This window comes from Heptranchias perlo, chromosome 24 (assembly GCF_035084215.1).
Source record: "Heptranchias perlo isolate sHepPer1 chromosome 24, sHepPer1.hap1, whole genome shotgun sequence".
In the NCBI taxonomy this organism is placed as follows: domain Eukaryota; kingdom Metazoa; phylum Chordata; class Chondrichthyes; order Hexanchiformes; family Hexanchidae; genus Heptranchias; species Heptranchias perlo.
The window spans coordinates 50,606,189-50,628,512 of NC_090348.1; the positions used below are offsets into that span (position 1 = coordinate 50,606,189).

The 22,324-nt window shown below is 44.4% G+C and overlaps 1 protein-coding gene across 8 annotated transcripts in view; it reads right to left on the reverse strand.

The window, feature by feature from the left end:
- dennd6b (DENN/MADD domain containing 6B) overlaps positions 1-22,324 on the reverse strand; it is a 236,093-nt gene that overhangs the window by 156,065 nt on the left and 57,704 nt on the right. For all 8 annotated transcript variants that reach the window (XR_010967118.1, XR_010967117.1, XR_010967119.1 and 5 more), the window contains one exon: positions 16,997-17,102. Coding sequence is in view for 5 of the 8 variants with exons in the window: in XM_068005278.1 (XP_067861379.1) it covers positions 16,997-17,102 (106 nt within the window). In the remaining 3 variants the exon portion in view is untranslated. The remainder of the gene's footprint in view (positions 1-16,996; positions 17,103-22,324) is intronic.

Below are 22,324 nucleotides of genomic sequence, written 5' to 3' on the forward strand. Positions count from 1 at the left end.
CCACAACACCACCCCCACCCCCCACAACCTGCCCCACCACAAACCTGCCCCACCCCACGCCCGGCAACTTACTGTAGGCCTGATGCCAATGTATGTGTGTCCCCACCCCCTCCCCTCGGGACTTACTGTAGGCCTGGTGCTGGTGTGTCCCCACCTCCCCCCGTGGCTTACTATAAGCCTGGTGCCGGTCCCCCCACCTCCCCAGACTTACTGTAGGCCTGGTGCCGGTGTTCTCCTCCCCACACCCCCTCCCACCCACTGTTGCCAGTGCTCCCCCCCACCCAAACTTACTGTAAGCCTCCTTATCTGCAGTGGATCTCCATATCTTAAGCACATGTGCCTCTTAAAACTGCTAAACCACTCAGTTTAGCAGTTCACTAACTCAGCAGTTTACTCTGTGCTCTTGCAGATATGCCCTCTACTAAATACCTTTCAGATACACACGAGTTTCAACTGGTCAGTCAACCCCCAGCCACACAATATTAATTAGGTGGTAGGAAGGATTTCTTTTATTCATTCATGGAATGTGGGCATCGCTGGCAAGGCCAGCATTTATTGCCCATGAGAAGGTGGTGAGCCGCCTGCTGTCTTCTTGAACCGCTGCAATCCATGTGGTGAAGGTTCTCCCACAGTGCTGTCAGGTAGGGAGTTCCAGGATTTTGACCCAGCGACGATGAAGCAACGGCGATATATTTCCAAGTCGGGATGGTGTGTGACTTGGAGGGGAACGTACAGGTGGTGGAGTTCCCATTCGCCAGCTGCTCTTGTCCTAAGTGGTAGAGGTTGTGTGTTTGGGAGGTGCTGTCGAAGAAACCTTGGTGAGTTGCTGCAGTGCATCTTGTAGATGATAAACACTGCAGCCACGGTGCACCGGTGGTGGTGGTGGGAGAAAATGCTTAAGGTGGTTGATAGGGTGTCAATCAAGCAGGCTGCTTTGACCTGGATGGTGTCGAGGTTCTTGAGTGTTGTTGGAGCTGTACTCATCCAGACAAGTGGAGAGTATTCCATCACACTCCTGCCTTGTGCCTTGTAAATGGTGGAAAGACTTTGGGGAGTCAGGAGGTGAGTCACTCACCGCAGAATACCCAGCCTCTGGCCTGCTCTTGTAGCCACAGTATTTGTGTGGCTGGTCCAGTTAGGTTTCTGGTCAATGGTGACCCCCAGAATGTTAATGGTGGGGGATTCAGCAATGGCAATGCCGTTAAATGTCAAGGGGAAGTGGTTAGACTCTCTCTTGTTGGAGATGGTCATTGCCTGGCAATTGTGTGGCATGAATGTTACTTACCACTTATCAGCTCAAGCCTGGATGTTGTCCAGGTCTTGCTGCATGCAGGCATCCCCACTTCTGACCTTATGATGGAGGGAAGGTCATTGATGAAGCAGCTGAAGATGGTTGGGCCTAAGATAATGCCCTGAAGAACTCCTGCAGCAATGTCCTGGGGCTGAGATGATTAGCCTCCAACAACCACTACCATCTTCCTTTGTGTTAGGTATGACTTCAGCAATTGAAGAGTTTTCCTCCTGATTCCCACTGACTTCAATTTTACTAAGGCTGCTTGCTGCCACAATCGGTCAAATGCTGCCTTGATGTCAAGGGCAGTCACTCTCACCTCACCTCTGGAATTCAGCTCTTTTGTCCATGTTTGGACCAAGGCTGTAATGAAGTCTGGAGCCGAGTGGTCCTGACGGAACCCAAACTGAGCATTGGTGAGCAGGTTATTGGTGAGTAAGTGCCATTTGATAGCACTGTCGATGACACCTTCCATCACTTTGCTGATGATTGAGAGTAGACTGATGGGGCAGTAATTGGCCGGATTGGATTTGTCCTGCTTTTTGTGGACAGGACATACCTGGGCAATTTTCCACTTTGTCAGGTAGATGCCAGTGTTGAAGCTGTGCTGGAACAGCTCGGCTAGAGGCGCGGCTAGTTCTGGAGCACAAATCTTCAGCACCACAGCCGGGATGTTGTCAGAGCCCATAGTCTTTGCTGCATCCAGTGCACAACCATTTCTTGATATCACGTGGAGTGTATCGAATTGGCTGCAGACTGGCTTCTGTGATGGTGGGGATCTCGGGAGGAGACAGAGATGGATCATCCACTCAGCACTTCTGGCTGAAGATGGTTGCAAATGCTTCAGCCTTGTCTTTTGCACTCACGTGCTAGGCTCTGCCATCATTGAGGATGGGGAGCCGCCTCCTCCCGTTAGTTTAATTGTCCACCACCATTCAGGACTGGATGTGGCAGGACCGCAGAGCTTTGATTTGATCAGTTGATTGTGGGATCGCTTAGCTCTGTCTATAGCATGCTGCTTCCACTGTTTAGCATGCATGTAGTCCTGTGTTGTAGCTTCACCAGGTTGGCACCTCATTTTTAACTATGCCTGGTGCTGCTCCCGGCATGCTCTTCGACACGCCTCACTGAACCAGGGCTAATGCCCTGGCTTGTTGGCAATGGTAGAGTGAGGGATATGCTGGGGCATGAGGTTACAGATTTCGGTGGAATACAATTTGCTGCAACTGACGGCCCATAGTGCCTCATGGCTGTTTTGAGCTGCTGGATCGTTCTGAATCTATCTAACTTAGCATGGGGGTAATGCCACACAACACAAGAGATGGTGTCCTCAGTGTGAAGACAGACTTTGTCTCCACAAGCACTGTGCAGTGATCACTCCTACCAATACCGTCATGTAAACAATTTTACAACACCAAGTTATAGTCCAGCAATTTTATTTTAAATTCACAAGCTTTCGGAGGCTTCCTCCTTCGTCACATCATGAATACCGTCATGGACAGAGGCATCTGCGACAGGTAGATTGGTGAGGACGAGGTCAGGTAGGTTTGTCCCTCATGTTGGTTCTCTCACCACCTGCCGCAGGCTCAGTCTGGCAGCTATGTCCTTCAGGACTCAGCCAGCTCGGTCAGTAGTGGTGCTACCGAGCTACTCTTGGTGATGGATATTGAAGTCCCCCATCCAGAGTACATTCTGTACCCTTGCTACCCTCAGTGCTTCCTCCAAGTGGTGCTTAACATGGAGGAGTACTGATTCATCAGCTGAGGGAGGGCAGTAGGTGGTAATCAGTAGGAGGTTTCCTTGCCCATGTTTGACCTGATGCTATGAGACGTCATGGGGTCCAGAGTCAATGTTGAGGAGTTCCAGGTCCACTCCCTCCTGACTGTATACCACAGTGCCGCCACCTCTGGCGGGTCTGTCCTGCCCGTGGGAGAGCACATACCCAGAGATGGTGATGGAGGAGTCTGGGACGTTAGCTGAAAGGTATGATTCTGTGAGTATGGCTATGGCAGGCTGTTGCTTGACTAGTCTGTGGGATAGCTCTCCCAATTTGGGCACAAGTCCCCAGATGTTAGTGAGGAGGACTTTGCAGGGTCGACTGGGCTTATTCTTATGTCTTTTTGCAGCGGGATTGTACAACTGGGTAGTTTGCTAGGCCATTTCAGAGAGCAGTTAAGAATCAACCACATTGCTGTGGGTCTGGAGTCACATATAGACCAGATCGGGTAAGGACAGCAGGTTTCCTTCCCTAAAAGGACATTAGTGAACTAGATGGGTTTTTACAACAATCCATTAGTTTCATGATCACCATTACTGAATACCAGATTTTATTGAATTAACTGAATTTAAATTCTCCAGCTGCCATGGCGAGATTTGAACTCATGTCTCCAGATTATTAGTCCAGGCCTCTGGATTACTAGTCCCAGTAACATAACCACTATGCTACTGTACCCTAAATAATGGAGTAAGGATAATGGAATCCTTACTCAAAGATGTAATAGAAAAGCATCTAGAAACTGAAAATATAATAAAGACTAGTCAGCACGGATTTCAAAAGGGAAGGTTATGCTTGACCAGCCGTATTGAATTCTTGGAAGTAACAGAAAAGGTAGACAAGGATAATGCAGTCGATGTAATATATTTGGATTTTCAAAAGGCCTCGTCCTTGTCTTCAAATCCCGCTTTAGTGTTGTCTCACCATATCTCTGCAAACTCGTCAAGCCTGGTCAACATTGACTCTGGACCCCATGAAGTCTCATAGCAGGACAGGACAGACCCACCAGAGGTGGCGGCACTGTGGTATACAGTCAGGAGGGAGTGGCCCTGGAACTCCTCAACATTGACTCTGGGCCCCATGAAGTCTCATAGCATCAGGTCAAACATGGGCAAGGAAACCTCCTATTGATTACCACCTAATGCCCTCCCTCAGCTAATGAATCAGTACTCCTCCATGTTAAGCACCACTTGGAGGAAGCACTGAGGGTAGCAAGGGTACAGAATGTACTCTGGATGGGGGACTTCAATATTATCACCAAGAGTAGCTCGGTAGCACCACTTGACGAGTTGGAGTCCAGAACTAGGGGACGAAGTCTCAGGATAAGGGGTCGGACATTTAGGACTCAGATGAGGAGGAATTTTTTTTTGCTTAGAGGGTCTTGAATATTTGGAAGGGCTGTGAGTATATTCAACAGAGATCAATAGAATTTTGGACTCTCAGGGAATCAAGGGATATGGGGATCGGGCGAGAAAGTGGAGTTGAGGTCGAAGATCAGCCATGACCTTAGTGAATGGCAGAGCAAGCTCGAGGGGGGGTATGGCCTACTCCTATTTCTTATGTCCTTAAAAGAAAATGCTGGAAATACACAGATCAGTCAGCATTCGAGAAAAGACAAGTTATGGTATTTCAGGGCGTGTACCCATCATCAGAACTAAAAGACAGATGCTAAATATCTCGCTGTCTACTTCCAGTATTTTCTATTATTTTAGCATGGATAAAAAGTTGTCTAAATAACAAAATACAGAGATGAGGTTTTTTTGGACAACAGCCTTTAGGAAACTTCTTATCCATACTGCCATTCTCTTTAATGCTGTGCACCTTAACAATGGCCAATCAGGTTTACAATGCTGGATAATAAGGATGCAGGCAAGGAGTGTGACACAGGGAAGCCAACCACAAGCAACACTATGACACCCTCAAGCAAGTGCTTACCCAGGGAGGTGGAAAAGAAGTGATAATGTCAATAAAAGGCTAGTGGTAGTGGTATTCTATTAGACAGATGGTTAGCATTTTCTGTACTTGCAACCAAACGCTCGAAATGATATGTTGTCTCCCAGATGCCAGGGTAAGGGGTATCATGGTGAAGGTTATGAATACTTTGGAAAGAGGCTGAGCAGCCTGAAGACATGGTTCACACTGGAACAATGATACAGAAAAGCAGGACAAAGGTCTTGCAAAGGGAAATTGAAGAAATAGATGTTAGATTAAAAAGCAGCAAATCGCAGGATTTAAAGGCGGTAATCTCTGGATTAATTTCTAGTGCCATGCACTAGGGCCAGTTAGAGAAAAGCATTTAAAAAAAATCAATGTGTACCTTGCCAGTCAGTGCAGAAAGGGGTGTTGCAGATTCATAGGGCATTGGCATGGAGCAGGGGAAGCTCCACAGAAAAGACAGGCTTAACCTAAACAAAACCAGCATCAAACTCCACAGTGTTTTTTTTTATTCGTTCACGGGATGTGGGCGTCGCTGGCAAGGCCAGCATTTATTGCCCATCCCTAATTGCACTTGAGAAGGTGGTGGTGAGTCGCCTTCTTGAACCGCTGCAGTCCGTGTGGTGACGGTTCTCCCACAGTGCTGTTAGGAAGGGAGTTCCAGGATTTTGACCCAGCAACAATGAAGGAACGGTGATATATCTCCAAGTCGGGATGGTGTGTGACTTGGAGGGGAACGTGCAGGTGGTGTTGTTCCCATGTACCTGCTGCTCTTGTCCTTCTAGGTGGCAGAGGTCGCGGGTTTGGGAGGTGCTGTCGAAGAAGCCTGGGCGAGTTGCTGCAGTGCATCCTGTGGATGGTGCACACTGCAGCCACAGTGCGCCGGTGGTGAAGGGAGTGAATGGTTAGGGTGGTGGATGGGGTGCCAATCAAGCGGGCTGCTTTATCTTGGATGGTGTCGAGCTTCTTGAGTGTTGTTGGAGCTGCACTCATCCAGGCAAGTGGAGAGTATTCCATCACACTCCTGACTTGTGCCTTGTAGATGGTGGAAAGGCTTTGGGGAGTCAGGAAGTGAGTCACTCGCCGCAGAATACCCAGCCTCTGACCTGCTCTCGTAGCCACAGTATTTATATGGCTGGTCCAGTTAAGTTTCTGGTCAATGGTGACCCCCAGGATGTTGATTGTGGGGGATTCGGCGATGGTAATGCCGTTGAATGTCAAGGGGAGGTGGTTAGACTCTCTTGTTGGTCATTGCCTGGCACTTGTCTGGCGCGAATGTTACTTGCCACTTATGAGCCCAAGCCTGGATGTTGTCCAGATCTTGCTGCATGCGGGCTCGGACTGCTTCATTATTTGAGGGGTTGCGAATGGAACTGAACACTGTGCAGTCATCAGCGAACATCCCCATTTCTGACCTTATGATGGAGGGAAGGTCATTGATGAAGCAGCTGAAGATGGTTGGGCCAAGGACACTGCCCTGAGGAACTCCTGCAGTAATGTCCTGGGGCTGAGATGATTGGCCTCCAACAACCACTACCATCTTCCTTTGTGCTAGGTATGACTCCAGCCACTGGAGAGTTTTCCCCCTGATTCCCATTGACTTCAATTTTACGAGGGCTCCTTTGTGCCACACTCAGTCAAATGCTGCCTTGATGTCAAGGGCAGTCACTCTCACCTCACCTCTGGAATTCAGCTCTTTTGTCCATGTTTGGACCAGGGCTGTAATGAGGTCTGGAGCCGAGTGGTCCTGGCGGAACCCAAACTGAGCATCGGTGAGCAGGTTATTGGTGAGTAAGTGCCGCTTGATAGCACTGTCGACGACACCTTCCATCACTTTGCTGATGATTGAGAGTAGTGTAAATAAAACAGTGTGGGAGGATTTAAACTAATGAAGCAGGAGAGGCACAAATCAGAGTACTTGAGGAATTATGAATAAGTATAGTGAAGCAGCAAAGCAGTATAAAATATTGTCTGCTTCAACTGCCACTATCACCCTGTGTGAAAAAGTTCCTTTCACATCCACCTTTGTTCTTCTGATGGTAATCGAGCCTGTGCCTCTTGTTACTGTTCTGCCAATCAATAGAAACAATCTTTCACTGCTCATCTTCTCAAAACCTGTCATAATTTTATAACCTCTATCAGGTACTCTTTAATCTTCTCTGTCCACATGAGAAAAGACAACATTCTTTGAGCTTTTCTTCATAACTATTGCACACAGTATTTCAACAATGGCCTAATCAATTCAAGATCACTTCCTTACTTTTATATTCAATGCCCCATGCATAAATTCCAGTCACTTTTGTCTATGTAACTGCACTTCCACCTTTAAAGATCTAAATATCTGTACCCCAAGTTCTCCATTTCTCCACTCTGAATTACAACTACACCTATCTGCTCACTCCACTAACCTGTTTATATCCTGCTGCAATTTTCTTCAAAGTTTACAACGCCCTCTAATTTGGCATTTAGTCAGAGGCTATCCCATAATTTAAAAGGGAATTGGACAATTATTTGAAAAATATAAAAGGAAATCATAGAAAGGTTGCAGCACGGAAGGAGGCCATTCAGCTCATCGAGTCCACGCCGGCTCTATGCAAGAGCAATCCAGTTAGTTCCACTCCCCCACCCTTTCCCCGTAGCCCTGCACAATTTTTCCTTTCAAGTACTTATCCAGTTCCCTTTTGAAGGCCATGATTGAATCTGCCTCCACCACCCCCTCAGGCAGTGTATTCCAGATCCTAACCACTCGCTGTGTAAAAAAAGTTCTTCCTAATGTCACCTTTGGTTCTTTTGCCAATCACCTTAAATCTATGTCCTCTGGTTCTTGACCCTTCCGCCAATGGGAACAGTTTCTCTCTATCTACTCTGACTAGACCCTTCATGATTTTTAATACCTCTATCGAATCTACTTGCAATGGTCTCTGTTCCAAGGAGAACAACCCCAGCTTCTCCAGTCTACCCACATAACTAAAGTCCCTCATCCCTGGAATCATTCTAGTAAATCTCTTCTGCACCCTCTCTAAAGCCTTCACATTCTTCCTAAAGTGCAGTGCCCAAAACTGGACACAATACTCCAGTTGTGGCCGAACAAGTGTTTTATAAAGGATCATGACATCCATACTTTTGTACTCTATGCCTCTATTTATAAAGCCCAGGATCCCGTATGCTTTTTTAAACTGCTTTCTCAACCTGCCCTGCCACCTTCAACGATTTGTGCACATAAACACTCAGATCACTGTTCACTACACTTCCAAGATTTGTGTCCTCTGCCAATTGTGTCCTGTACACCCAGGGCCACATATATAATATATATATTTATATATTTATCTCTCTCTCTCTCTCAAGAAAAGCATGATGTGGAGATGCCGGTGATGGACTGGGGTTGACAATTGTAAACAATTTTACAACACCAAGTTATAGTCCAGCAATTTTATTTTAAATTCACAAGCTTTCGGAGGCTTCCTCCTTCGTCAGGTCAACTGCATTGCCCTCATCTACCCTCTTTATTACCTCATCAAAAAACTCTATCAGGTTAGTTAAAACAATTTGCCTTTAATAAATCCGTGCTGGTTTTCCCTAATCTATCCACACTCGTCCAAGTGACTGTTAATTCTGTCCCGGGTTATCGTTTCTAAAGGTTTCCCCAGCACTAAGGTTAAACTGACTGGTCTATAGTTGCTGGGTCTATCCTTACACCATTTTTTGAACAAGGGTGTAACATTTGCAATTCTCCAGTCCTCTGGCACCACCCCCGTATCTATGGATGTTTGGAAGATTATGGCCAGTACCTCCACAATTTCTACCCTTACTTCCCACAGCAACCTAGGCTGCATCTCATCCGGACCAAGTGACTTATCTACTATAAGTACAGCTAGCCTTTCAAGTACCTCCTCTTTCTCAATTTTTAGCCCATCCAGTATTTCAACTATATCTTCCTTTACTGAGACTCTGGCAGCATCATCTTTCTTGGTAAAGACAGATGCAAAGTACTCATTTAGTACCTCGGCCATCCCCTCTGCCTCCATGAGTGGATCTCCTTTATGGTCCCTAATCGGCCCCACCCCTCCTCTTATTACCCATTTGATGTTTACATGGCTGTAGAAGACTTTTGGATGGGATTTGAATAGTATCTGCAGCTGAAAAGTTAGCAACAGCACAGGCCCAATCGGCTAAACAGCTTCCTTCTGTGCGGTGATTCATTTGGTATTCCATTATATTCTCGAATCAAGGAGGCACAGGAGGGCAGGGTCAAAGCTGGATGGTAAGTGAATGGCAGGCAAAGGAGGACAGTGAAAGAAAGGAAGACCAGGGGATCTAGCAGAAGGAACCCCTAAAACCAAAAAGGAGCAGATTACTACTGGAACGGCACTGGTGGTGACATGGTCAGGGAGATGGATGCATACAATGGAAAGAGGAGCTAGTTAACGGTCAGGGTAAGTTAGGACTTATTTATGTGTATTTTTTTGTTTCTGTGGGTTTGCTGTGGATGTTGAAACAAGCAGCTATAATTGCAGCTGAATAGGAACAGGTTTTTTCCTGATCATTCAATTTGTTCAATGTTTCTGTGAAAAACAATTAGAAAATTAAGACGTGATCTGACAACGAACCAATCAGAAAGCTGAAATATGAGGCTACAAAGACAACTTTTTTAAACAAAAAACTTGATCTCTCATGTCTTTGCCGATATGGACCAGGGCTAATCTACAATGCTGCTGTATAAATTGTAAATAATGTTACCTGCATGTTTATGGCTATAGATATGCTTATTTGCCATACAAGACTACCTAGAAACCTTGTTCAGTGCAATTTCTTCACAGCTTCAGGAGAGCATTTAGCAACACTGCCAGACAGACCTGCAGCCAGCAGGATGCTAATATTAAAAGTAAGTAAATTTTAATATGGCACAGCTATTTTGGGCCATGGATGTGAGTGCTGAGAGGCACCATGATCAGAATCAAATGTGAGTGCCAGCAGGAGCAGCAGAATCCAGAGGTAATTTAAAATTTTACAAGTTTCATTAACTTGTAATGAAAAAGTTAAAATTTTAAACTAAAACTTAGCTGGACCGAAAACATGCCAGTGTCTGAAAATGTTCAGAAGGGGAGTCTCTGAAAATGATCAGAGACTGCACACCACCACCCTGTGGCTTGATTGTGCAATTACGGCATGACAAGTTTACATAGGCATCTTCCATTATAAATGAGGACGTAGGAATTTAAAAGTTGACACAAAACTATGACAATAAAGTGATAATAGGAAGTAAGGTTTTGTAGACAAGAAGTGCACACATTTTTAATCTGGATAAATGTACAATAATTAATTTTGGAGCAAAGGAACAAATGAGTGAGTGAGGTGGTTAAATGGAAAAGTGGTTCAGAGTTTTGATCAGAAAAGAGGATTATAGTGGATAATTCTAAAACAGTGCATTAAAAAAAGCCAATGAAGTATTGGGCAACATTGCCAAAGAGATAGGGATAGAAATTCTGCAGAACTGGCAGAGAAAGCGGAAGTGCAGTGGGGTACGACTTCATCCCATTGCTGCAACCTACCATTGACTGTTATTAATTCTCAGAAATGGGTCATTTCAATATTTGGAGCTGCTGCCCATGTCTGTAGTGGTGCAATAAAACCACCTGCCCTGTTGAGGAGGTAAACCTGAGTGGCACCCTTCCACCCCAGGAGGGCACACCCAAGGCCCAGCTCAAGCAGAATAAAATTGTTCATAAAATATTTTTTGCATCCCCTCAGAGAACAGAGGACCAACTTGGTTACAGTATTTCATCACTGCTGTTTTATCCTTTGAAGGGGCCTTCCGTAGGCAGAGGCCCCATTGGGCCTATTAGAGGGGCTCTGGATAGATTTCCAGGAATTCTGCAGAGGAACACCCTGATATGCCCCAAAGTTACTCTGCAACATTAAGTGGGGTAGCCCTAAGAGGCGCCTACTCCCCTCCCCCAAGCACAATTGTCTTTAAGAGGGTAGAAATCAGGGGGATCTCTGTTCTGCCCCAAATTGCACATACCTGTTGGAATCAGCCCTAGTTCTGCCCCCTCAGATTGTGGACCTTCTACCCTTTAGAGTACAAATGCGAAGAGTTTGTTTTTGTTGTATGAAGATTCATCCTGCATTGACTGCAGCAGTTCAAGAAGGCGGCTCACCACCACCTTCTCGAGGGCAATTAGGGATGGGCAACAAATGCCGGCCTTGCCAGCGACGCCCACATCCCGTGAACGAATAAAAAAAAAAATCCTGCTCCATTGTTAAATTAATACTCTATATCCATTTTCACAGTGGAGGAAGGGGACAAAATACCAGCGGTACAAGAGAACCTAAACATAGGTCAAGGGGAGGAACTTATTGTATTTAATACAAGACAGAAAATGATAATGGAGAAAATAATGGGACTTAAGATAGATAAACCTCCAGGACCTGATGGTTTCCACCCGAGGGTATTAAAAGAGACAGGTGGGGAAATTGCAGATGCATTAGTCATAATTTTCCAAAGCTCTTTAGATTCAGGAATTGTGCCTTTGGATTGGAAAATTGCAAATATCACTCCATTATTTAAGAAAGGAGAGAGCAGGAAACCTCAGAACTGTCAATTTAACGTCAATTATGGGGAAGTTACTGGAATCTATCATCAGGGACAAAGTGACTAAACACTTGAAAAAGTATGAGCTGATCAAAGAGAGTCTGCATGGATTTCTGAAGGGTAGGTCTAGTTGAATTTTTTGAGGCGGTCACTAACATGGTGGACAGGGATGGGTGTCTTTGGATGTTATCAAATGGTCTTCCAGAAGGCATTTCATAAGTGAAATCAGGAAACACTTTCACGAAGTCTAGTGGAAATCTGGAACTCCTCTCCCGCCCCCCACCCCCACCCCGAGATGGCTATGAATGCTGAGTCAATTGAAATTTTCAAGACTGAGGTCAATAGATTTTTTTTTATTAAGCACCCTATTATAGAAAGGATATTATTAAACTAGAAAGAGTGCAGAAAAGATTTACTAGGATGCTACCGGGACTTGATGGTTTGACTTTTTGGGAGAGGTTAGACAGACTGGGACTTTTTTCCCTGGAGAGTAGGAGGTTAAGGGGTGATCTTATAGAAGTCTATAAAATAATGAGGGGCATAGATAAGGTAGATAGTCAAAATCTTTTCCCAAAGGTAGGGGAGTCTATAACGAGGGGGCATAGATTTAAGGTGAGAGGGGAGAGATACAAAAGGGTCCAGAGGGGCAATTTTTTCACTCAAAGGGTGGTGAGTGTCTGGAACGAGCTGCCAGAGGTAGTAGTAGAGGCGTGTACAATTTTGTCTTTTAAAACGCATTTGGACAGTTACATGGGTAAGATGGGTATAGAGGGATATGGGCCAAGTGCAGGAAATTGGGACTAGCTTGGTGGTATAAACTGGGTGACATGGACATGTTGGGCCGAAGGGCCTGTTTCCATGTTGTAACTTCTATGATTCTATGATAAGTGTATCAAGGGATATGCATCAAAGTCAGATAAATGAAATTGAGGTACAGATCAGGCATGATCTCATTAAATGGCAGAAAAGGATCAAGGAGTTGAATGGGAAGGATGTTATTGCCCTTGAGAAGATACTTAGGGAAGCAAAGATGATCCTGGGTATCAAGAATTTACATTATGAGGACTGGTTGGTCTTTTTTTGGAAAGTGAAGAAACTTCAACGTGGTCTAACTGAAGTTTTCAGAATTACGAAGAAATTGACAAAGCTGATGCAGGGAAATTGTTCATTATGATGAAGGGCCCATATACCAAATGTCACAAGTAAAAAAACTACAAAGTTTGGTAGTAGCAGAATGGAAGTTTTTCATCCAAAAGGCAATTGAGTTGTGGAAGAAAAGGCTGAGGGGTGACCTGATAGAGGTCTTTAAAATTATGAAAGGGTTTGATAGGGTAGACAGAGAGTAGATCATAGAATCATAGAATCATAGAAGTTACAACATGGAAACAGGCCCTTCGGCCCAACATGTCCATGTCGCCCAGTTTATACCACTAAGCTAGTCCCAATTGCCTGCACTTGGCCCATATCCCTCGATACCCATCTTCCCCATGTAACTGTCCAAATGCTTTTTAAAAGACAAAATTGTACCCGCCTCTACTACTGCCTCTGGCAGCTCGTTCCAGACACTCACCACCCTTTGAGTGAAAAAATTGCCCCTCTGGATCCTTTTGTATCTCTCCCCTCTCACCTTAAATCTGTGCCCCCTCGTTATAGACTCCCCTACCTTTGGGAAAAGATTTTGACTATCGACCTTATCTATGCCCCTCATTATTTTATAGACTTCTATAAGATCACCCCTTAACCTCCTACTCTCCAGGGAATAAAGTCCCAGTCTGTCTAACCTCTCCCTGTAAGTCAAACCATCAAGTCCCGGTAGCATCCTAGTAAATCTTTTCTGCACTCTTTCTAGTTTAATAATATCCTTTCTATAATAGGGTGACCAGAACTGTACACAGTACTCCAAGTGTGGCCTCACCAATGCCCTGTACAACTTCAACAAGACATCCCAACTCCTGCATTCAATGTTCTGACCAATGAAACCAAGCATGCTGAATGCCTTCTTCACCACCCTATCCACCTGTGACTCCACTTTCAAGGAGCTATGAACCTGTACTCCTAGATCTCTTTGTTCTATAACTCTCCCCAACGCCCTACCATTAACGGAGTAGGTCCTGGCCCGATTCGATCTACCAAAATGCATTACCTCACATTTATCTAAATTAAACTCCATCTGCCATTCATCGGCCCACTGGCCCAATTTATCAAGATCCCGTTGCAATCCTAGATAACCTTCTTCACTGTCCACAATGCCACCAATCTTGGTGTCATCTGCAAACTTACTAACCATGCCTCCTAAATTCTCATCCAAATCATTAATATAAATAACAAATAACAGCGGACCCAGCACCGATCCCTGAGGCACACCGCTGGACACAGGCATCCAGTTTGAAAAACAACCCTCGACAACCACCCTCTGTCTTCTGTCGTCAAGCCAATTTTGTATCCAATTGGCTACCTCACCTTGGATCCCATGAGATTTAACCTTATGTAACAACCTACCATGCGGTACCTTGTCAAATGCTTTGCTGAAGTCCATGTAGACCACGTCTACTGCACAGCCCTCATCTATCTTCTTGGTTACCCCTTCAAAAAACTCAATCAAATTCGTGAGACATGATTTTCCTCTCACAAAACCATGCTGACTGTTCCTAATCAGTCCCTGCCTCTCCAAATGCCTGTAGATCCTGTCCCTCAGAATACCCTCTAACAACTTACCCACTACAGATGTCAGGCTCACTGGTCTGTAGTTCCCAGGCTTTTCCCTGCCGCCCTTCTTAAACAAAGGCACAACATTTGCTACCCTCCAATCTTCAGGCACCTCACCTGTAGCGGTGGATGATTCAAATATCTCTGCTAGGGGACCCGCAATTTCCTCCCTAACCTCCCATAACGTCCTGGGATACATTTCATCAGGTCCCGGAGATTTATCTACCTTGATGCGCGTTAAGACTTCCAGCACCTCCCTCTCTGTAATATGTACACTCCTCAAGACATCACTATTTATTTCCCCAAGTTCCCTAACATCCATGCCTTTCTCAACCGTAAATACCGATGTGAAATATTCATTCAGGATCTCACCCATCTCTTGTGGTTCCGCACATAGATGACCTTGTTGATCCTTAAGAGGCCCTACTCTCTCCCTAGTTACCCTTTTGCCCTTTATGTATTTGTAGAAGCTCTTTGGATTCACCTTTGCCTGATCTGCCAAAGCAATCTCATATCCCCTTTTTGCCCTCCTGATTTCTCTCTTAACTCTACTCCGGCAATCTCTATACTCTTCAAGGGATCCACTTGATCCCAGCTGCCTATGCATGTCATATGCCTCCTTCTTATTTTTGACTAGTGCCTCAATCTCCCGAGTCATCCAAGGTTCCCTACTTCTACCAGCCTTGCCCTTCACTTTATAAGGAATGTGCTTACCCTGAACCCTGGTTAACACACTTTTGAAAGCCTCCCACTTACCAGACGTCCCTTTGCCTGCCAACAGACTCTCCCAATCAACTTCTGAAAGTTCCTGTCTAATACCATCAAAATTGGCCTTTCCCCAATTTAGAATTTTAACTTTTGGGCCAGACCTATCCTTCTCCATAGCTATCTTAAAACTAATGGAATTATGATCACTGGTCCCAAAGTGATCCCTCACTAACACTTCTGTCACCTGCCCTTCCTTATTTCCCAAGAGGAGGTCAAGTTTTGCCCCCTCTCTAGTCGGGCCATCCACATACTGAATGAGAAATTCCTCCTGAATACACTCAACAAATTTCTCTCCATCCAAGCCCCGAATGCTATGGCTGTCCCAGTCAATGTTGGGAAAGTTAAAGTCCCCTACTATTACCACCCTATTTTTCTTGCAGCTGTCTGTAATCTCCTTACATATTTGCTCCTCAATTTCCCGTTGACTATTTGGGGGTCTGTAGTACAATCCTATCAAAGTGATCTCTCCCTTCTTATTTTTCAGTTCTACCCATATGGACTCAGTGGGCGAACCCTCGGATATATCCCCTCTCACTACTGCCGTGATGTTCTCCCTAATCAAGAACGCAACTCCCCCTCCTCTCTTACCTCCTGCTCTATCTTTCCTATAGCATCTGTACCCTGGAACATTGAGCTGCCAGTCCTGCCCCTCCCTTCGCCATGTTTCAGTAATAGCTATAACATCCCAGTCCCATGTACCCATCCATGCCCTGAGTTCATCTGCCTTGCCCATCAGACTTCTTGCATTGAAATAAATGCAGTTTAATCTAGACTTCCCTTGGTCTTTGCCCTGCTTTCTCAGACCATCTGTCCAGTCATGTTCTGTACACTCTCCCTTACTGCCTTTTGTTTCTGTCACCACTTTATTTCCCACTGACTTCCTGCATCGGTTCCCATCCCCCTGCCACATTAGTTTAAACCCTCCCCAACAGCACTGGCAAACACTCCCCCTAGGACATTGGTTCCAGTCCTGCCCAGATGCAGACCGTCCAATTTGTACTGGTCCCACCTCCCCCAGAACCGGTTCCAATGGCCCAGGAATTTGAATCCCTCCAGCTTGCACCATCTCTCAAGCCACGTATTCATCTTAGCTATCCTGTCATTCCTACTCTGACTAACCCGTGGCACTGGTAGCAATCCTGAGATTACTACCTTTGAGGTCCTACTCTTTAGTTTAACTCCTAACTCCCTAAATTCAGCTTGTAGGACCTCATCCTGTTTTTTACCTATATCGTTGGTGCCTATATGCACCACGACAACTGGCTGTTCACCCTCCCCCTCCAGAATGTCCTGCAGCCGCTTGTGGGGAAGACCAAAACTAGGGTTCACAAATATAAGATAGTCACTAATAAATCCAATATAGAATTCAGGAGAAACTTCTTTACCCAGAGAGTGGGTTAGAATGTGGAACTTGCTACCACAAGGAGTAGTGGAGGTGACTAGCAATAGATGCATTTAAGGGGAAGCTAGATAAACACATGGGGGAGAAAGGAATAGAAAGATATGCTGATAATGTGAGATGAAGTAGGGGTGGAAGGAGGCTCGAGTGGAGCATAAACATCAGCATAGACCACTTGGGCCAAATGGCCTGTTTCTGTGCTGTAAATTCTGTATAAATTTGTCTGTGTAAAGTTAGCAGAGAAGGCGAGGTAGGCAGTATAAATGGGTTCATAAGGAAATTAGGTGCATTTCTGCAGAGAAAAGGGATTGAGGGATTTGATGAGAAGGTTGGCTTTGTGGCCTTAATTGTCTTTTCCAGTTCCTAAAAGTTCTTTTGCCCTTAGATAGTTAAGTGGGGCATGCAAATTTTCTACACGATAAGTTCTAGACACAAAACATGCCACCTGGAAGGGCAGGCTCCTGAATTTTATGTTGGATTGTCTGAGTTTGCTGTTTGTCATAATTATAACATTCCCAGAAATGCTCTAACCTGCCTCTAGACAAGGCTCCAGCTTCTCAAAATATTCAGGTGCAACAAGTTGTAGCAGAGAATGGAAGAGGTTCACAAAAGGAAGTCGAGAAATCAGCACCAGTGACTGGAGGAAAAAACAGAAATAAACACATTACGATGCAAATCTGGTTTTGGTTTATTATTAAGAAATCTAACTGTTTTGTACAATATCTTTTTAAGCACCAGATAGTGGCAGGTTCCTGCCCGATGGTCAGTTGTTTTTGCTCAAATGTAGATTTTTGCTCTAATTAATGCCTCCTAGAAGATGGACTGTCTAACAGTGTTGAACTGTGTATAATGTGTTTCTGATGTTAGTGGAATAATTGTATTTTGTACATTCATAGTGCATTTTGGGTAAGGCATTGACACGTGCTCCATCTAGAATAATTTACGCTGAATGGAATGGCTGTGATCATGACCCTGTGACTCATTGATATAAATCATACAATTAACACCCTTAGTGTCCAAAAATCTATCGATCTGTCTTGAATATACTTAATGACTGAGCATCTACAGTCCTCTGGGGTAAAGAATTCCAAAGATTCACAACCCTGAGTGAAGACATTTTTCCTCATCTTGGTCCTAAATGCCCGACCCCTTATCCTGAGACTATGACTCTCAGCTCTGGACTCTCCAGCCGAGGAAACGGCCTCTCAGCAACTACCCTGTCAAGCCCTCTAAGAATTTTATATGTTTCAATGAGATCACCTCTCATTCTTCTAAACTCCGGAGAGTATAGACCCATTCTACTCAATCTCTCCTAATAAGACAACCCTCTCATCCCAGGAATCAATCTAGTGAACCTTCATTGCACCTCCTCCAAGGCAAGTATATCCTTCTTTAGGTAACGAGACCAAAACTGTACACTGTACTCCAGGTGTGGTCTCACCAGAGCCCGATATAATTGCAGCAAGACCTCCTTACTCTTATACTCGAACTCCCTTGCAATAAAGGCTAACATTCCATTTACCTTCCTAATTACTTGCTGTACCTGCATGTTAACTTTCTGTGATGTGTGTACAAGGACATCCAAATCCTTCTGACTACCAACATTTCTTAGTCTCTCACCTTTTAAAAAATATCCTGCTTTTCTATTCTTCCTACTAAAGTGGATAATTTCACATTTCCCTATATTATACTCCATCTGCTACCTTCTCACCCACTCACTTAACCTGTCTATACCCCTTTGCAGCCTTTTTGCATCCTCCTCACAGCTTACTTTCCCACCTACCTTTGTAACGTCAGCAAACTTGGATACATTACACTCGGTCCCCTCATCTAAGTCATTAACATAGATTGTAAACAGCTGAGGCCCAAGCACTAATCCGTGCGGCATCCCACTAGTTACAACCTCCAACCTGAAAATGACCCGTTTATTCCCACTCTGTTTTCTGTCCGTTAACCAATCCTCAATCCATGCTAATATACTACCCCAATCCCACGAACCCTAATCTTATGTAACAACCTCTTGTGTGGCACCTTATCAAACACCTTTTGAAAATCCAAATATATTACATCCACTGGTTCCCCCTGATCTGCCCTGCCAGTTAGACCCTTAAAAATCTAATAAATTTGCCAAACACGATTTCTCTTTCATAAACCCATGCTGACGCTGCCTAATCATAACATGATCTAAGTGCCCCGTTACTAAATCCTTAAAAATAGATTCTAACATTTTCCCTACTACTGATGTCAGGCTAACTGGCCTATAGTTCCATTTTCTCTCTTCCCCCCTTTCTTGAATAGCGGGGTTACATCTGCTACCTCCCAATCCATGGGGACCGTTCTAAAATCTAGGAAATTCTGAAAGATCAAAACCAATGCATCCACTATCTCTGCAGCTACCTCTTTTAAAACCCTACGATGTAGGCCATCAAGTCCAGGTGATTTGTTGGCTTTTAATCCCATTAATTTCTCCAGTACTACTTCTTTACTAATCTTAATTACTTAAAGTTCCTCACTTTCATTTGTGCCTACAATATTCTTTTAATTTGTAAAATACTGTAGTTATTTTTAGCCTGTAACTGGCTAACAAGATATTTCCACTCATTCAATTAGATTGGAATTTACCTACTGCTTGATAAGCTGCCAAAGAAAATGACTTTTTTCTGTTGAAAATTTACCAATGTTATTAATGGAATAGACTGGGGCTACAATTTGGCTTTCTGCCAATGCTAGAAAGAGAAGATAGGAGGCAGTGCAGGGATCCTGAATGTGTTAAATTGACAAACAGGTATCCTGTAGCGAATACCTGCGATGATGGCAACTTTTCAGAAGAGGAGGGCGACCACGAGAAATACCATGGCAAGTGGAGCAAGCGCCTGCCCAGAGTGGGGTGGGGGTTGAAGTTATGGTTTACAGTGGAGCTAATGACATAGGAAGGAATGGAATTCAGGCTACAAAGGGACGGTCAGGAATTAGGTGATAGACTGAAGAACAGGACCTCGAGGGTAGCAATCTCGGAATTACTGCTGGTGTCATGCATCAGTATAGGAATGGTAAGAGAAAGGAGGTATATGTGTGTCACTGGAGAGATTATGTAGGAGGGAAGGGTTCAAATTCCTGGGACACTGAGGCCAGTTCTGGGACGCGAGTGATCTGTATGGAATGGGCAGGTTTCATCTGAACAGGACTGAGACCAAAGACCTTACTGAGGGAGTAACTAGTGCTGTGGAGGAAAGTTTAAACTAATATAACAAGCAGAGAGGAATAAACAAGACAAGAAAGCAGAAAGGAAGGCAAAAGGTTCAAGAGATGTAGGCAAGATAAAGAAGAAAAACAAGAGTAATAAAGAACAGATCAGAAGGAGGAGGAATGCAAACAGTAATATTGCCAGAGATGTTTAAGTAGTATATATGTAAAAGCGCAAAGTACATTCCAAATAAAATTGATGATCTACAGGCACAAACTGCTATGGGGGCATAAGAGAATAAAATTAACAAGACTTTACTAATAGGCAACTACAAGCCAGCCAGTCAGTCTAGCGTCGGTGGTGGGGAAACTTTGAGACACAATAATCCGGGACAAAATTAATTGGTACTTGGAAAAGCATGGGCTAATAAATGAAAGTCAGCCCACATGTGTTAAAAGCAAATCGAGTTTGACTACCTTGATTGAGTTCTTTAATGAAGTAACGAAGAGGGTTGACGAGGGAAGTGTGGTTGATGTTATGTACATGAACATTCGAAAGGCATTTAATAAAGTACCACATAATAGACTTGTTAGCAAAATTACAGCCGATGGGATAAAAGGGACAGTGACAGCGACAGCATGGATATAAAATTGGCTAAAGGACAGAAAGCAAAGAGTAGTGGTGAACAGTTGTTTTTCAGGAGGGAAGTATAGTGGTGTTCCCAAGGGAGTAGAATTAGGACCACTGCTCTTTTTGATATATATTAATGACCTGGACTTGGATATAGGGGGTATAATTTCAAAGTTTGTAGATGACACGAAACTCGGAAATATAATTAACAATGTGAAGGGGCATATGACAGATGTTAGGTTGATAACACAAGTGAGAACCAGGCAGAAAATAGAAAGTTCAGAGAAGGGAAAAAGGAAATAAGAGGCAAAGAAAGAGTATGAGAATAGACTGGCAGCCAACATAAAAGGGAATCCAGAAGTCTTCTACAGGCATGTAAACGGTAAACGGGTAGTAAGAGGAGGGGTGGGGCCGATTAGGGACTGGAAAGGTGATCTACTCATGGAGGCAGAGGGGATGGCTGAGGTACCAAATGTTGCATCTGTCTTTACCAAGGAAAAAGATGCTGCCAGAGTCTCAGTAAAGGAAGATATAGTTGAGATACTGGATGGGCTAAAAATTGATAGAGGTACTTGAAAGGCGAGCTGTACTTAAAGTAGATAAGTCACCCAGTCCAGATGGGATGCATCCTAGGTTGCTGAGGGAAATTGCAGAGATACTGGCCATAATCTTCCAAACATCCATAAGACCATAAGAGATAGGAGCAGGAGTAGGCCATTCGGCCCCTTGAGCCTGCTCCGCCATTCAATGAGATCATGGCTGATCTGATTTTTACCTCAACTCCACTTTCCTGCCTTTTCCCTATATCCTTTGACTCCCTTGCTGATCAAAAATTTGTCCAACTCAGCCTTGAATGTATTCATTGACTCAGCCTCCACAGCTTTTTGGGGTAAAGAATTCCAAAAAATCACTACCCTCTGGGAGAAGAAACTCCTCCTCATTTCCGTCTTAAACGGGCGATCCCTTATTCTGAGACTATGCCCCCTAGTTTTAGATTCCCCCATGAGGGGTAACATCCTCTCAGCATCTACCCTATCGAGTCCCCTCAGAATCTTGTATGTTTCAATAAGATCTCCTCTCATTCTTCTAAACTCCAATGAGTATAGACCCAACCTGTTCAATCTTTCCTCATAAGACAACCCTTCCATACTTGGAATCAACCTAGTGAACCTTCTCTGAACTGCCTCCAATGCAAGTATGTAGATATTGGGGTCGTGCCAGAGAACTGGACAATTGCAAATGTTACACCCTTATTCAAAAAAGGATGCAAGGATCAACCCGGAGGATAGGCCAGTCAGTTTAACCTCAGTGGTGGGGAGACTTTTAGAAACGATAATCCAGGACAGAATTAACAATCACTTGGATGAGTATTGATTAGGGAAAGCCAGCACGGATTTGTTAAAGGCAAATTGTGCTAAACTACCCTGATAGAGTTTTTTGATGAGGTAACAGAGGGGCTAGATGAGGGCAATGCAGTTGATGTGGTGTATATGGACTTGTAAAAGGCGTTTGATAAAATATCGCACTGTAGGCTTATCATCAAGATTGCAACCCATGCAATAAAGAGGGCAGTAGCAACATAGATACAGAATTGGCTAAGAGACAGGAAACAGAGAGTAGTGGTGAATGGTTGTTTTTCGGACTGGAGGGAGGTGGACAGTGGTGTTTCCCCAGGGGTCAGTGCTGGAAACACCGCTTTTCTTGATATATATTAATGACTTGGACTTGGGAGTAGAGGTCACAATTTCAAAATTTGCAGAAGACAAAACTTGGAAGGGTGGTAAACAGTGAGGAGGATAGTGATGGACTTCAAGAGGAGATAGACAGGCTGGTGGCATGGGCGGACACGTAGCAGATGAAATTTAACGCAGAAAAATGCAAAGTGATACATTTCGGTAGGAAGACCAAGGAAAGGCAATATAAACTAGAGGGCACAACTCTGAAAGGGGTACAGGAACAGAGATCTGGAGGTATATGCAGGGCTACGGGGAAAGGGCGGGCAAGTGGGACAAGCTGGATTGCTTTTGCATAGAGCCGGCACGGAC